This window comes from Physeter macrocephalus, chromosome 7 (assembly GCF_002837175.3).
Source record: "Physeter macrocephalus isolate SW-GA chromosome 7, ASM283717v5, whole genome shotgun sequence".
NCBI lineage: Eukaryota > Metazoa > Chordata > Mammalia > Artiodactyla > Physeteridae > Physeter > Physeter macrocephalus.
The window spans coordinates 101,459,026-101,473,501 of record NC_041220.1 but is presented as its reverse complement, the minus strand read 5'-3'; the positions used below and the strand labels follow the sequence as shown (position 1 = coordinate 101,473,501).

Genomic DNA, 14,476 nt, shown 5'->3' with positions numbered 1-14,476 from the left:
TATGGTGTTAGGGAGTGTTCTAATTTCATACTTTTACATGTACTTGTCCAGTTTTCCCACCACCACATATTGAAGAGGCTGTCTTTTCTCCACTGTATATTCTTGCCTCCTTTATCAAAGATAAACCACCCACTTTTTGATCCTTATGGTTGGCCTTGGAACTGTCATGGCACCTGTAGGTGTGTCATTTAGCTTGCTGATGTGTTACAGTGAGCATATACTGAGGCTTAGGGTCCAGTGGAATTTGACTTATCCACCATCTTGGACCCATTTTTGGTTCTAATCAGTTTATGTCACGTCCTCTGGCTATGTCATTGTTTCAAAGGTTGTGCCCTGCCACCTTCCCTCCTGTTTCATAATCAGCATTTACTTTATTATGACTTATGAATATTATTCATGGCTGAGCTTAGAGAATTATATTACTATATATGTTTTTTTCTTATAAACTTGCTTAACTAGAGGTAGTAATCATCTCCCTCCCCCTCCCCCACAGCTTATTTATTTGATTGGTATTCTACATACATTTATGATTATGGTTAAATTCTCTGCAAGACATATAAATCTCACAATGCATTCAAAAGCATCAGTCAATACTTCAGGTGGTGTGTGTGTGATTTCTTTCCCTCTGTCTCTCTCTTTTTTGTTGTTTCTTGGAAACATCCTTCCTAGAGCGGTCAGCACAATGAATGGAAATTACTTGCTCTCAAGTTCATCTCTGAAATTTCATACTCTTGAGATTTATCTTAAACACTTCCATAGAGAAGGTCAAATAAACAGGATTAGGAAAAGGGCTCTAGATTTTTTCAATAGTAACATAGAAATCAGAGAACAGTGGAGCACTGCCTTCAAAATTTTGAGGGAAAATGATTTGCAACTTAAAATTCTCTCTAACCAAACTTTCAATCAAGCATGAGGGTAGAATAATGACATTTTACATTGTTATGCAAAAGTCAAAAAATTTAGCCCCTATGGCCTCTTCTCAAGAAGCTATTGGAAGGTGTGCTCTAGACATGGGATCTAGGAAACAGGGCATCAATCCAGGAGAGACAAGAACAGGCATCTTCCTGGGCCACTGTAAGACAACTATGCAGCAAGTTGAGAGCAGTAAGCTCAGACTGGGATAGTAAACTGGACAAAAAAGGGTGTTTCCAAGAAACAAAAAGAAAAGAGAGAGAGAGAAAGAAATCACACACACCACCTGAAATATTGACTGATGCTTTTAAATGCATTGAAAGATTTACATGCCTTGTAGAGAATTTGACCATAATCATAAGTGTACATATAATATCACAAACAAACAAATAAGCCAGTGGTTGGGGATGGTGGGAGGGAGACTATTATTACCTCTAGGGTAAGCATGAAGTTCACAAGAAAGGAAACAGAATCACAGAATACTACAACTCTGCCATGAATAATATTCACAAGTCATAATAACGTAAATGCTGATTACTGAGTTAAAGCTTTTGATAAAAAGACTTGGACAATGGAGGGTGCAGAAGGATGCCTTTTGAGGATGTGTGGGGTTAAAGATAAAATTTCCTTTGACATGGTGGGAAGTCAAAGAATACTATCCAAAATGGAAACATCAAGAAACAGCATACAGGCATATTATTTGGAAATGTGGAAGTAAATGCCAGGAAAACAAAAATCAAAAAGCCTGTTGAAATAATTTAAAATGCTTATTTCTGGAAAGTGGACTCGAGTTAGGGAGGGGCTGGACAGGACAATGAGAGTTTTGGTTATAAACTTTAAAAATAGAAAAGAGAGATTAAAATAAAATATTCCAGAACCCTCCACCCTACCTCTCACGGGCCTCCCACATTTATCACGTCTGCCAGGCACATACCTATCATTACAGTAGGAATTGAGGACTTGGCCCTCCAGTGAGTTCTGTTAATCTCAGATCTCTACACTGATTGTCTCTGGAATTTTGCATCTATCTGGAAGGGAGATTGTGACCTCCGACAAGCTACTTAACTTCCCTGAGTTCACTCACCTGTAAATAGGAGTGATAAACCTAGCTCCGAGGGATATTGTGAAAAGGCAATGAAAATTAAGCTTGTAAAGTGGTTGGCACATAGTAACAGCTCAATAAATATTAGCTTTTGTGGTTATTATTTCCTGAAAACAAACACCGTCCACTCATCATTAGCCAGTGAGAAAGAGGGTGTCTGTGAAAGTTGTCATAGTTTGAAGCCAGAAAAATCTTCCTTCGGGGGGCTGAACTCGCCTCACCCTTTCTCCAATCTTGCTTCTTCTTTGGGCATCCCACCTCGTGGACTCCGGCCGCGATTCGCCGAGGGCAATAGTCCCGCCCCCGGTAATGCCCCTACTCAGTCCCGGAGCTGAGGCAGAGAGACAAGGAAGTGAGCGCGGGTTTCGTTAGGGCGAGAATCTTGCCCAGCGGCAGCTCGGGGAGCCACCTCAGCGCGACGGGAGGAGGCGAGTCCGGGAGGCACCTCCAAAGTGCCTGCGATGGAAGCCCGGGGGTGCGCGCGGTCCCGGCGGCCGCTGCCGGCGCTGCTGCTGATCTTGCTGCTGTCGCCGGCTGCGGGCGCTGCCGGCGCTGCGGACGCGCGCTGGAGCGGGCAGGGCACCATCCCGCACCTGCAGAGCATCTTCCTGGGCCGCTGCGCGGAGTACATTGCGGTGCTGAGCCCCGAGCTGCGGTGAGCGCGGCGGCTGGCGAGGGAGCCGGAGAGGGAGAGGAAGGGGGTGGGGAGAGGAAGGGGAAGGGGAGGGGGGAGAGGGAAGGAGGATGGGGAATCTACTAGGGAGGGTGCACTGGGTGGGGTCTGGAGGTGAAGGGTGTGTGTGTGTGTGTGTGTGTGTGTATGTGTACAATGAAGCGGGTGTTGGGGGGGTGGATGAGGATTAGGTAGCGGTGAGTTTGGACGACAGCCAGAGTAAGGTTAACCAGAACCCATCAGACCCAGGAATATGGAATATGGTCTCCAGCTGGAATTCCCTGAGTCCAGGTACTTTGGGAATTCAAATTTCAGGTCTTCTAATTTAGAGGACTTTTAAAGTTTGAGTCTCTCTTGCCAGCACTGTGCTTCTTACTAATTTTTGTTCCTTCCTTGGACACATTTTTTCTGTTTTCATAAAGTCCCTCTCTTGTGCCAGTTGTTTTTATTGTGACAGATTTTAGGCCAATAAAAAAGAACGGAAAATAATACAAGGAACACCCATGTTGCCACCCAGCATAAGAAATAAGTTACAAATGGGGTGGGAAATGGTTTTGGAAAGCTAGGTTGGACTTAAGGAGTTGCAGCGGACACTGGAAGTCATACTTTCTGCCTAAGCAGGAGGTGGAACAGTCTTTTTCCACGCTCTGTGCTCACTCCTGATTTTACAAGGTCTTGCATGTCCGCCTGATCTCACCTGGCCCCCAACCCCAGGACGGACCTGTGTCTAAATGAAGGGGCACCTGAAGCTGACAGCCCATGTGGTTTATTGGAATTGTCACCTTCTAGCTCTGTGCATTTTCTGCTGTGTCTGTGAGCCTGTTCTAAGTTCTAAGAAATGTGTGTTGCACCTCTGAAAGACACTTCCACTGTCAGATTTCTAAATCCATCACCAAAGTTATTTTTCTTCCTCTTCTGAATTGGGGTTAATGCAAGAGTTATGACAATTTCCTGTCTTTTTTGTATGCCCAGTTCTGCAGAGTTGATATTTGACAAAATCACTAGTAAAAAACTTGGAGAGAGAAATGGAAATATATCACACTGGAATGTGCTCTTTTTTTTTTTTTTCTTTTTTAAACTTGTACTTTTCCGCAGGGACAAGAACTGCACGGCCATCTGGGAAGCCTTTAAACTGGTGCTGGATAAGGATCCCTGTTCTGTGCTTCCCTCAGATTACGACCTTTTTATTAACCTCTCCAGGCACTCCATTCCCAGAGACAAGGTAACTCTACCTTCGCCTCGGTAAAACGTTGCTCTGTCTCTATAGAGACAGACAGTGTTCAGGCCAAGCAACCAACTCACAATGTGCGCCAGGCTCTCTGGTGGGAAAGTGGCTCTGTCTTCAACGGTGCTCCTGGGTCTCCTGCTTGTCCTGGGCAGAAGGAACTTTCCTAAGTCAAGAAGTCAATGCAGAAACCACAAGAACATCAGGGCGTCACCACACCTTTCCCACGGGGCCTCTGCACCTGGCCAGTTCTGAACAATCTCCATCCTAACTGGCTCCAAAGGCCTGAACCTTGAGTACTTCAGAAAACCCTCTATGTCAGTATCCTCCCAGGAGACCAATCCCTCCTCTTAACAGGTTTTAAGATTATATCCATTCAGGACCAGTTTCTTGAAGAAACTGGTTAACATATAATCATGTGGTTTACATGTCTGTATTCTGTCTGCAATCTAAGCACTAATACAGTGAAAGTAAATGAGAACATCTATGTAAATTGCTTGTTTAGAACAGTACCTTGAGTTTAAAGAAAGTTAGATACCATTTTTATTTCTCTGACATAAATTCTTTTTTTTCTTAATGAAGGACATATTTTTGACATAAATTTTTTTAAACATCTTTATTGGAGTATAATTGCTTTACAATGGTGTGTTAGTTTCTGCTTTATAACAAAGTGAATCAGTTATACATATACATATATCCTCATATCCCCTCCCTCTTGCGTCTCCCTCCCCCCCTCCCTATCCCACCCCTCTAGGTGGTCACAAAACACCCAGCTGATCTCCCTTTGCTATGCGGCTGCTTCCCACTAGCTATCTATTTGACATTTGGTAGTGTATATATGTCAGTACCACTCTCTCACTTCGTCCCATTTTTCTCTTTCTGACTTCACTCTGTATGACAGACTCTAGGTCGATCCACCTCACTACAAATAACTCAATTTCGTTTCTTTTTATGGCTGAATAATAGTCCATTGTATATATGTGTCACATCTTCCTTTTTTTTTTTTTTTTTTTTTTTTTTCGGTACGCGGGCCTCACATTGTTGTGGCCTCTCGCGTTGCGGAGCACAGGCCCCGGGCGCGCAGGCTCAGCGGCCATGGCTCACGCGCCCAGCCGCTCCGCGGCATGTGGGATCTTCCCGGACCGGGGCACGAACCCGTGTCCCCTGCATCGGCAGGCGGACTCTCAACCACTGCACCACCAGGGAAGCCCCCACATCTTCTTTATCCATTCATCTGTTGATGGACACTTAGGTTGCTTCCATGTCCTGGCTATTGTAAGTAGGTTGACACAAATTCTTAACTTGATTTTTTCATTGTAAAGCCATGTAACATTGATGTTTACAAATGAAAACATCTTAACATTGATTTTTTTCATTTGTAAAGGCAGGTAAATGGAGCTGGGAGGTTCAAACACATAATAGGCTGAAAACATGATTTTTGAGTATATGTTGCCTTTGAACCTTGCAGCCTCTTGGTCAGTAAAGATGGGAGCTGTTATTTTTGTTCTCCTTTCTCATGGACTTTGGTTGATAAACTCAGTAAATACTGAGCTAATTCCATGTACCAGGTGTTGTTCTCAGCGTTTCAGATGCAACAGGGAACAAAACAGCCTCTGCCCTCGGGAAGCATCCAGTCTAGACAGAGATTGCTGGTTGGAATACTGAGGATCTGATGGCATGATGAGGGGGATATTGTTATTTGTATTATTATTATGTGAAAACGTTGTAACTTCATAGTGGAAACTATAAAGTATAATATAAAAGTAATGTACTTTTGAGGCACTTTACCCTTTAGGAATTCATTTTGTGATTGCATATCATCCTAACCACAGCTCTGGGAGAAGAGAAAGGTTTCATACTCCCCATTTTCCACATGTGGAAACTGAAGCACGGGGAGATTACATGCCTTGTTCAAGACCACACATTTAGTATATGGCAGACCCAAAATTTGAACCCAGGTCCCTTGATTTAAAAAAAAAATCTATCTATCTATAATTTTTTAACTACTAGAAAAAATATATATGTATGTATGTATCTATATTTTTTCTCTGCTGGGAAAATATTTCATTAACATTTGCATGATACCCTTGGAATAAAGAAAAGAGAGCTGGTAGCACTCTCTGAATGGGTAACTAAAGACAAAAACAAAGAAGGTTCAGTTGTTGTGAGGCAAGTCCCAGGTGAATGAGAAATGGTTGGCCTGACTTGTCTTGATGATACTGTGCCTGAAGAAATCTGTTTTGATTTCATTTTGTGTTGGTTTTTCCTTAGTCCCTATTCTGGGAAAACAACCACCTCCTTGTCACCAGCTATGCGGAGAACGGCCGCCGCTTTATGCCACTGTGCAATGTTCTGTATGGCACGGTTGGAGATTTCTTGAGCTGGTGTCGACAGGAAAATGCCTCTGGTAAGACTTCTGCATGAATCACAAGAAAAGTCAGGGTTCCTATTTACTATGCATTTGACATTTGTGCTAAGTGCTTTCATATGCATTTTTATCTCTTTGGATTCCGCCCCCCTCAAATCCTCTCAGGTAAAGTGGTCGTTAATAATTAAATAATAACAATGATAATAGAGAAGGAGAATCTATCTTTTGCTAGGTGCTGTTCTAAGCACTTTATGGATATTAACTCATTTAATCCCTCCAACAGCCCCGTGGGATAGGTCCTATCCTGATGCCTATTTTGACAAACGAGGAAAGTGAGGCACAGCAAGACTGAGAAACATGCTCAGGATTGCACAGTGCGTAAACAGCAAAGTCAGAGTCTGACTCCAGAGTCCTGCATGACTCTGTCTCACTATCCTCATTTTCCAGAGGGGGAAACTGAGGCTTTGGGTGGTTAAATGACTTGAAGAACTAAGGCCAGGATTCTCCCCTCTTCTCACTGATTCTGAAGCTGCTCCAGGCCGCCAGCAGATATTTTGAGATTCAGATTATTGACTTAAAAATAAAAAAGCACAACGTGAAAGCTGAGAGTTAAGCTTTATTTAGGGCAAAATGAGGACTATAGCCCGGGAGACAGCACTTCAGATAGCTCTGAGAGACTGCTCCAAAGAGGTAGGGGGGAAGGTCACTGTTATGTATGATTTTAGTGAAGGGGGTGGGTGTATGCAGTCAGGCACACATTTTGGCAGAGACCTGCTGCTAATCACGAGGAACAGATGTCACCGTTAATGATTTTAGTACTTTCCTAGATATGAGGAGATGCAAGACTTGGGCTCATCAAATCATCTCCCGAAAATATCTAACCATCTGAAGACCTGTTCTGCCAGTTTTTCCCAGAGCACAGAGGGCCTCATTCCTGATCTCCACCCTGAACTCCTTTTAGGGGGTGTTGAAGGTCAGCGGCTGCAGCAGCTCATGATTTAATCCTTGTAGAGGTAGATGGCAAGTGGCAATTTTGTAGTTGGCAAAAATCACAGTGAAAGTTAAAGTCACAGGGGCTGGCCTGATGGTAAGGAAAACGCTCCTCATTCATCACCTCCCACGCTAGGAGCTGGTGATACAGCAGTTTCTGCCCTCAGGAAACGTGTAGCTTTGGGAGTGCAGAGAGGTGTGCTCTGAGGCGGGAACGACCCAGAGCTAGGGAGTGTAGCACAGGGAGACACCGGCATAGACCAGAGCCTCGGGAAGCTTCCTGGAGGCTTTGCTCTGGCTCAGTCTTGGAGGCTTTGCTCTGGCTCAGTCTTTAAGGCTGAGCAGGACGAAGGCCAGCAAGGAAAGCAGTTGGGGGGAGGTGGTCCCTTCGTGAAGACTGGACATTCTTCCTCACTTAGATCCCACATGCCGTGCGGCGTGGCCAAAAAAAAACAAAAAAAGTTAACCTAAGCTCAGTTTTGTTTCTTGCTCCTCCATCCATTCATCCATCTATAAAGTCTGTAGAGTGCCTCCTCCGCGCCAGTCCTTGCTCTTCTAGGCGCTGAGAACACAGCAGAGAATAAACCAGGAAAATAATACCTCATCCTTACATTATAGGGACAGGGGTGGAGATAAGACCATCAACAGGCAAGTAAAAACATATGTATATAGTTTGCCGTACGATTATAAAGGTTACAGAGCAAACCAAAACAGGGAAAAGAGGGTAGGGAGTGCTGGCTGGTGAGGAGGGGAGAGGGAAGCATTGCAGTTTTACACAGGCCCAGGGAAGGCCTCACTGAGAAGCTGATGTTTGAGCAAAGACCTAAAGGACTTGAGGAAGAGCATTTCCTGACAGAGGGAACAGCACGTGCAAAGGCCTTGAGGTGGGAGTGTGTATGGCACATTTAAGGAGCAGAAAGGCAGGCAGTAAGTGAAGAGGCAAGTAGTAGACTGTGAGGCTAGAGGAATAAAGGAGGGCCAGACAGCACAGGACATCGTGAGAATGCTGACTTTCACTTTGCGTGAGATGGGAAGCATGGCAGGGTGCAGATCAAATGGACATGGCCATTCTTCCCATGGACTGTGACCAGGAAGCCTCAGCTTGATGATCCTACAGAGGGTGAGGGAGAATGGAGGAGGGGTGAGATGGAAAGATCATGAAGGGAGGGGAGACTGTGGTATAATACAAATTAATACTTGGTCTTGGTCCCCCTGGTTCCTGGTGCACAGCTCCTGAAACCCGTGGATTCTGAGGAGTGATGAGTGTCTTTTGTATGGTAATGGGGTGACTGGAGGTTTGGGAACCCCTAGATAGCTTCAGATGCGGGCTGGTCACCAAAAAGACAGAGGCGTCATTAGAGAGTTGGGACTTTCAGCCCCATCCTCTGTCCTCTGGGAAGGGGAGGGGGACTGGAGATTGAGTTAATCACCGATGATTTAATCAATGCTGTCTACATAATGAAATGTCCATAAAAACCCCTCTCTGATGGGATTTTGGGAGCCTCCAAGTTGGTGAGCACATCGAGATGCTGGTGCACCAGGGGGAACAAGGAAGCTCCATGCATTTCCCTTCAAGAAGTTCACATTTTGCCCTGCTTCCTTCTCCCTGGAACGAATTGTCAATTAGCACTTTCTCCTTTTTTTATAGAGTAAATGGGGAACAAATCCCATTATATATCTGCTGAATTTTGTCCTTAAAATTTTTTTAAATGTAATACATTTGAACATTTTCTATATTTTAAATGTTATAAAATTTCTGTTTTCTGCTTAAGGACTGTTACTTTCTTGGCCTATTTTTCTTGTATCTACTTCTAAGACCTGGGTTAATTGGAGAAGGCATTTCTCCCAACAATGAAAAAAAAAGTCATGTATGTAATAAATATAAATTTTTAATATATAATTTTTAATATGGATACAATGTATAATATAATATTATTATATATAATTTTTGGATATATAGATATATCACTTGCTGGACCTCCAGTAGAGAATTCACCCAGCTGTTTAGTTCTCCGCCTTCCTCACATTTGTGCCGAGAACAATGACAAATGTCTTTGTATCGGGGTTGGGTGCTTCCTCACCAGGCTCCTTGTGGACTGGGTGGTCCGAACTATGAATGTTAAGCCCATACACATTACGTAGAATGAGGTTCAGTATATTTTGCGGAGCCAGCAAATATTTTCAATTAATTCTTCCTTGATATAATCTTTGAAATAAAATGTGTTTGTCTGTTTTCCCTGTAGGACTCGACTACCAATCCTGCCCTACATCCGAAGATTGTGAAAACAATCCTGTGGATTCTTACTGGAAAAGTGCATCCATCCAGGTAATCCTGGGAAGGCTGGCTGGGGGACTGAGCAGGTGTAGAATCCGTGAACAGGGGACAGAAGGGTTCAGAGGCTGGGCCATTGGGTCATTAACTAAACTTCTCTGAGTCTCAGTTTCTACCTTTGCAACATTCTGATTCACGCTCTCTGCTCCATAAAGGGGGTGAGGATTTAAGAAGCTAAAATGCTTAATGTAATGCCTGGTACAGAGAAAAAATTCTGAATGTTAGCTCCAGAAGAAGGTATTAAACAGTCATTATTACTCTGGTGTTGTGGTTGTTGTTAGTCGTTCAAATCAATGTGATTTTGATTGAGGTGTGAAGTGGGGTAACCCCTGCTTTAGAGGAGAGCCTGGGACCCCTAAGATCTAGATGTGGGTGTCAGAGATGTGCACAAGGTTGATATTAACTGAAGAGGAGGCAATAGGAGACCAGGGATAAACTGGAGACAAAGAAATGGTCCCCTAAATATGGGTCTGTTTCTCAGAGGATATTGTCACCAGAGTTGATGATAGCTATCGGTAGCTATAACATGCCAGTGACTACAGCTTACATTTTCTGTCACCGGCGTTAGACCAAAGATTCCAAATAAAGAGGGTGCAGTCCTTAGCTCAACTGTTGAGCAAAGCAGTCAACTATTAACTGTTAGCTGTATTGACTAGGAGGCTGGTGGATGTCAGGTCCTTCTACCCAGTGCCACCAAGCTCCTTTCAGGGCTCTCTGTGTCTCTTCTGGTCCTACTTCCTGCTCTGGATCACCAGGTGTCCACTGGGTCCACTGTTAATCAGGGTGAGCGAGACTTTGGTCAAATCCTCCACCACAGCTGCAGTTTGGAACTAAGCAGAGGGCCCGCTCCAGGCAGAAGCATTCTTATTCCTGTGCTCTCCTGCCAGCTCCAGTCGGAGCCCTCCGTCCATGCCCACTCCCCACAGGTTCTGCTTGGAGTGCAGGCTCCAGGCAGTTGGCAGTGAGCTGCCCGAGCCCCTCAGTGAGGAGTGGGAGGCGGTGGATGCATCATCACTTGAACATGGGATCATAACGACAACTTGGGGGTGATGTCAACATTATATGTTAAAAAAAAAACCCATATTCTCCCCAGCAGATCTGCCCAACTTCAAAGTGTGCTGCAAGCCGCCATCTTATACTTCCTTCAACTCTAGAATGGGAATCTAATAATCTAATAATCATGCCCACATTTTATGAGCCCTTAGAATATGCTGGATAGTCTGAACATGAGGAGAGGTAGTATAGTATAGCGATGAGGAGAGGGTCTGAACTATAGCAAAGAAGTATTCAATAAATGTTAAGTATTATTTTAAGTGATTTGATCTTTACAATCCTATGGGGTAGAGACTCTTATTACCCTTGTTTTACAGATAGGAAAAATGAGGCACAGAGAGGCCAAGAAACTTGATCAGACTTATTACCCAGCTACTAAGCGCAGCAGCCAGAAACCAGATTTTCGACCATGACTTCGTAGAGCCTCACTGTATCTGCATGCATTTTTTTAATGAAAAAAAATTTTTATCATCAATGTAATAACTGCTCAGGATAGAGAATGACAAATTATAGAAAGTATAAATAAGAAAACTAATCATCCATATTCATGCTACCTAAGGGCAAATAGTGGTCATCAAACCTTGACATTTGCAGATTTAACTGAGACTGTTAGCCTACTTGAAAGCAATCTAAGACAGGCATGGCATGGAGTACATTGTTGCTTTGTTGCGTCTGGCATTCGGCGTGGCTCTGCTGGGCATGTGTCACAGAGCTGCGTGATACCCCCTGCCGTCCCCCCCACCCGGCTTCACACTAGAATAAACGTTTTATCAGGGAAATTATATGCTCCAGTAGTGTTCTCAACCAGAGATTTGAGAACTTCTCTGGACCTGTCTGTCCCTTGGGAATCTCAGGGGTTGACTAATATTCCCAGACTTCTGCCTATTTATTTGTAACGCAGTGGAGCACATGCTCTGTCCACCTAGTCTCGCTTTTTGCTTTGAATGTGAGCACTTTCTATGTTATTGCATATCTTTTGTAGACTTGTATTAATGGCTGGGTAATATTTCAGACATGAAAGTGCCATAATTGACTTATCCTTCCCTGTTGTTGACTGTTTTAGACTGGTTACAAACCATGCTGCAATATACATCTTTGCACACATCTCTGTGCACCAGGTGATCCTTCGTGCTGTTTACCAAGTATTTCTGGCTCATCTTCTGAGCATGTGGTTTGCACTCATTCTGTCTCTTGAAGTTGCTTACGTGTGACTTACACTGGCCAATAGGTTGTGAGAGGAATGACTGTGTGACATCTGGGTGGAAGCCTTTAAGAAATGGTCTGTGATTTGCCACTTTCTTCTCCCTTTCCTGATAACTAGTGACTCTGCAGTTGTGGAGACTGCATCAGCTTGGGTCCCAGAGCAAGGACATATGGAGCAAAACCCAAACCCCAAATCCAAACACTTGTGATAAACATGTGGTGTGTGCATGAAATAAATCTTTCTTGTTTAAAGCCACTGTGATTTTGAGGTTGCTTGTAATGGCAGCATAAGTTAGTGTACACCAGCTGATACAATGCTGGAATCTGATACTAGTTTGCATTATTTTAGAGTGGTAGATTCCCAGGCATGGAATTACTGCGTTTTTGACATTTCAAAGCAATTTGCTTTCCAAGATATGCCAGTTTGCATCCCTCTGGCTCTATGAAATACCAAATTTATCACATCCTTGCCAGTATGGAAAATTGTCAATTTAAAAAACAATTGACCATTTCGTAGCTTAAAAATGACATCTTAGCTTACTCAAAATGCTTGCTTCTTTTTGCAGTATGCAGAAGATAGTTCTGGGGTGATCTATGTCTTGCTGAATGGTTCAGAGCCAACAGGAGCCTATCCTGTAAAAGGGTAAGAATGCAGCACCAACATGTAAGACAAAGATGCCAAAATGTGTTTTTAGTTGTTTTTAATGGAGGCTTAAGAGAATCATCCACATCCCCAGTCTAATGCTTGCTTCTGTAAGATCAGGTAGAGAAAAACAATTGAATGACCTGGAGATCAGAACTATGTCCATACCTTTATACCACTAACAGCTGATGAATGCCTGAATGAAATAAGTAACCTAAAAATTAAAGCTAAAAAGTGCCCCCCACCAAAGCTTTAAAGCAAAAGTAATGTGTAAGTCAACTAACACTGATATGGGCACAGTATCATATTGCTTTAGGACTTTAAGAAATGTCTTTTCTGTTTCTCAGGTTTCTGGCAGATTTTGAAATTCCCCACTTACAGAAGGATAAAATCACACGCATTGAGATCTGGGTTATGCATGAAATCGGGGGATCCAATGTGTAAGTTACGGTGCTACTGGTAATGATCTTTGTGCAAACATGCTTTTCTTGGATGTGATATGATCCAGTCTGATTTACATTTACATTTCTGGGGAATCAACAGTCTTCTCTGTTTCTAATGTGGTGGGCATGAGAAAGGCAAAGACTTGACTTTCTGGAAATGCCATGAGTCAGTCCTGAGCCCAGAGAGAAAACCTCCTTTATCCAGATACTCCTCTCAGCCTTTCTGAGTAGGTCATTTGTGTAGGGCAAAGCCAGTTTTTCTCCCTGGTTATTTAAAGCTCAAAAGCCTCACTGGGAGTTCACAGAATGGACTCATGGACCATGTAACGAAGACGTTCTTCTCAGAGAACAACGAGTTTCGCAGCTGGGTCTCAGACAACTGGCTAAGGAAACTTTTATGATCCATATTTTTCTGGGAAGCCACTAACTCAAGTGGTTATATCAGCTCAGCTATCCATGCAAACTTGAGCTCATCCTTCTCATCAACAAAGGGCACTGCTGGCAAAACTAAAGATAAAAAACATAAACCCAGTTGGCTCAGAGACAAGCCAATAAGGCCAAGCCTGGTAAAAGCTGTGCAGCCGTGATGGTGCTTCAGAAGCAGCTGGGGCCCTGTCCTTCAGAGCCTTGAAGCTACATTGGGGAAAGCATTGAGTGGATGTGTTATTGAAAGAACGTTCTGGAAGAATCTTAGCAAATTCCCCATTTCAGGCCTCCAGGACCCCCTAAGACTCACCATATAATGAGTGATATTTTTTTTCTGTCTCTTGGGCAGTAGATTAAATTTGCAAATGACTTATTACATAGTCATACCAGAATCTGCTTTTCTCTTCCCAGAAGACAAATTATACTTACTGTTGCATGAAAAACAATGTGTATTGTTTTTCTTGTTTCTGTGAGAAGTTGCTTTTTGTCTAGATATTATGCTTGCTTGTTGTTTTAATGTATCTATCAGAGAAAGATTGTCCTTTGAATCTTTTTTTTTAAAAAACATCTTTACTGGAGTATAATTGCTTTACATTGTTGTGTTAGTTTCTGCTGTATAACAAAGTGAATCAGCTATACGTATACATATATCCCCATATCCCCTCCCTCTTGCGTCTCCCTCCCACCCTCCCTATTCCACCCCCTTAGGTGGTCACAAAGCACGGAGCTGATCTCCCTGTGCTTTGTGGCTGCTTCCCACTAGCTATCTATTTGACATTTGGTAGTGTATATATGTCAATACCACTCTCTCACTTCTTCCCAGCTTATCCTTCTCTCTCCCCATGTCCTCAAGTCCATTCTCTACATCTACGTCTGCATCTTTATTCCTGTCCTGCCCCTAGGTTCTTCAGAACCATTTTTTTTTAGATTCCATATATACATGTTTGCATATGGTACTTGTTTTTCTCTTTCTGACTTACTTCACTCTGTATGACAGACTCTAGGTCCATCCACCTCACTACAAATAACTCAATTTTGTTTCTTTTTATGGCTGAGTAATATTCCATTGTATATATGTGCCACATCTTCTTTATCCATTCATCTGT

The 14,476-nt window shown here is 43.2% G+C and overlaps 1 protein-coding gene across 4 annotated transcripts in view; it reads left to right on the top strand.

Annotated features, from left to right (window-relative positions):
• The first annotated feature begins 2,347 nt into the window (after window positions 1-2,347).
• Window positions 2,348-14,476, top strand: part of BST1 (bone marrow stromal cell antigen 1) — a 46,905-nt gene continuing 34,776 nt past the window's right edge. For 2 of the 4 annotated variants that reach the window (XM_024119380.3, XM_024119381.3), the window contains exons 1-6: window positions 2,352-2,669; window positions 3,783-3,909; window positions 6,184-6,319; window positions 9,514-9,596; window positions 12,425-12,501; window positions 12,849-12,941. In XM_024119380.3, coding sequence (XP_023975148.1) covers window positions 2,476-2,669; window positions 3,783-3,909; window positions 6,184-6,319; window positions 9,514-9,596; window positions 12,425-12,501; window positions 12,849-12,941 — 710 coding nt within the window. In that variant the 5' untranslated portion in view covers window positions 2,352-2,475. Of the gene's footprint in view, window positions 2,670-3,782; window positions 3,910-6,183; window positions 6,320-9,513; window positions 9,597-12,424; window positions 12,502-12,848; window positions 12,942-14,476 lie in introns of all 4 variants that reach the window. The other 2 variants (XM_024119382.3, XM_007119418.4) reach the window with 2 other exon arrangements.